The sequence below is a fragment of the Oryza sativa genome, chromosome 8, assembly GCF_034140825.1.
Source record: "Oryza sativa Japonica Group chromosome 8, ASM3414082v1".
NCBI lineage: Eukaryota > Viridiplantae > Streptophyta > Magnoliopsida > Poales > Poaceae > Oryza > Oryza sativa.
In genome coordinates this window covers 24,475,986-24,477,957 of record NC_089042.1, presented here as the reverse complement: position 1 = coordinate 24,477,957, position 1,972 = coordinate 24,475,986, and the positions used below count along the sequence as shown (strand labels likewise).

The window sequence follows — 1,972 nt, the reverse complement described above, 5'->3', positions numbered from 1 at the left end:
CCAGCCGCCTCATCTTTCCGCTTATGTTTATACTTTTTATCAGCTAAAATTTAAATTTTTAATCTTAAATCAGAGTTAATTTTGTGTTTTTTTATAGTTCATTTTTCACCCTTTACTTTTAGATCATGAAGAACACGTATATAAAAGTTTTATTTACAAATTATTTTTCATTTGCAAATACGTCTGTTCACTTTTTCCTTCATTATGCCAAACGATGGGGGGACTGGAAACCTATTTGATCCTATTTGGTTTGTTGTTATAGTTGTGACACGACTAACTTTTTTTTGTTAGACAAAAAAAAAGCATGATAAGACATACTTACTTAAATTAATTAGTTATGATAATGGACCTGTTCGGCAAGCCGGCTGCTATGGCTATGGCTATGGCTACATAACATACTTGATGCGAGTTACTGCTTAGTCACAAAACAAGCAGCCGAACAACATTAAACATGAACAAAACAACCTCTTATTTTGGTCTAATAGGTAACCACTTCTGGCACTTTTGCCAGCTTATTGTAAGGGGGGGAAAAATCTGTGGTTGCAGTAAAGATTGCCATCGGACGCAGTAAAACGTGTCACTACCCCACTGTTACAAAAAAAAAAAACATCACCATTTGCTGTATTTTTAACGTTAACCACACCACCACACTAGCGAGTAGCGATAGACCGGGAGGCCACTCCACCCCATCCCCACACTCTAGAAGCGTCTATAAATACCTCGACTCCTCCCACTGTATCCACTACCATCTCCCGTGTCCTCCTCCCACCTCGCTCCCCCGTAAAACCCGAAATTACAATCAGGTCCTCGGCGGACGCCACCCCCAAATCTGAAACCCTCGCCGCCGCCGCCGCCGCGCGATCCCCCCCGGAATTCCATCGGATCGGCCCCCGCCTCTCCGGCGAGATGGGCATCTCGAGCATGCCGGCGCCCAAGGACAGCGTGGTGGCGTACCTGCTGTACAACACGGCGGTGTCGATCGCCATCCTGGCGGACATGGTGCGGGCGGCGCTGGTGTTCCTCGGCCTCCCCGTGCCGCCCTCGGCGTGGGAGGACGGCGACGACCAGCTGGCGGCGATCGCGGCGGCCGCCGCGGCCGCGGCCGCGGCGGCGGGGGGCCCGAGCCTGGCGGACAGGTTCCGGAGCAGGTTCAGGCCGGCGAGGTTCGGGCGGCGGCGAGGCGGGGGCGCGGGCGCGGCCGACTGCCGCGTCTGCCTCGCGCGGTTCGAGCCGGAGTCGGTGGTGAACCGCCTCCCCTGCGGCCACCTCTTCCACCGCGCCTGCCTCGAGAAGTGGCTCGACTACGACCACGCCACCTGCCCGCTCTGCCGCCACCGCCTCCTCCCCGCCACCACCGAGTCCCCCTCGCCGTCGCCGGCGACGGCGACCCCCCATTTCGCCCGGATTTAGAGAGATCTCCCCCCTTCAATCCGCCACTGGGCCGTGTGCGCGTAGGAAAATTGAGAGGATCATTTAGCTCTAGTGCTAGCTCCATTTAGTGCTCCTTTTTCCCCCCACTTTCTTAATTTTTTTTTCACCTCTTTGCAGTGTTTTTTTTTACCATCTTCGAGTGGCCTTTTCTTTTCTTTTCTTTCTTTTTTTACTTCTTTGTGTTGCTGCTGTACCATTGTAAATATTTGCAGAGTGCTCCGATCGATGGAGAGGTGTAGCACTTGTGTACAGGGCTTTTGGAAAGCGAAGAGATGAGAAGGAGAGAAAAAAAAATCATTGCCCAAAAAAAGCTCCTCCCCTTTTTACCTTTTTCTTCCTCTTTAAATACTTTTTCTATACCAGAATAACTAAAAAAAGAAACATAATTCCAAGATCAAAGTGAATTAATTAGTAGAGTGTAGACATAATTTGTACTACAATTTTTAATCGTGTTTTTGCTGCACATAAAAGAGGAGGGAGAGAAGAGTATAGAAGAAGAAGAGGAGGAAGGAATGTTCTAGTGGTGTGAAGGAGGGATGAT

The 1,972-nt window shown here is 49.8% G+C and overlaps 1 protein-coding gene across 1 annotated transcript; it reads left to right on the top strand.

Moving 5' to 3' along the window:
• The first annotated feature begins 744 nt into the window (after window positions 1-744).
• LOC4345912 (probable E3 ubiquitin-protein ligase XERICO) lies at window positions 745-1,680 on the top strand. Its single transcript, XM_015793333.3, has one exon. The coding sequence runs from the start codon at window positions 907-909 to the stop codon at window positions 1,408-1,410; it is 504 nt and encodes a 167-aa protein (XP_015648819.1). The 5' UTR covers window positions 745-906; the 3' UTR covers window positions 1,411-1,680.
• Window positions 1,681-1,972: the final 292 nt, after the last annotated feature.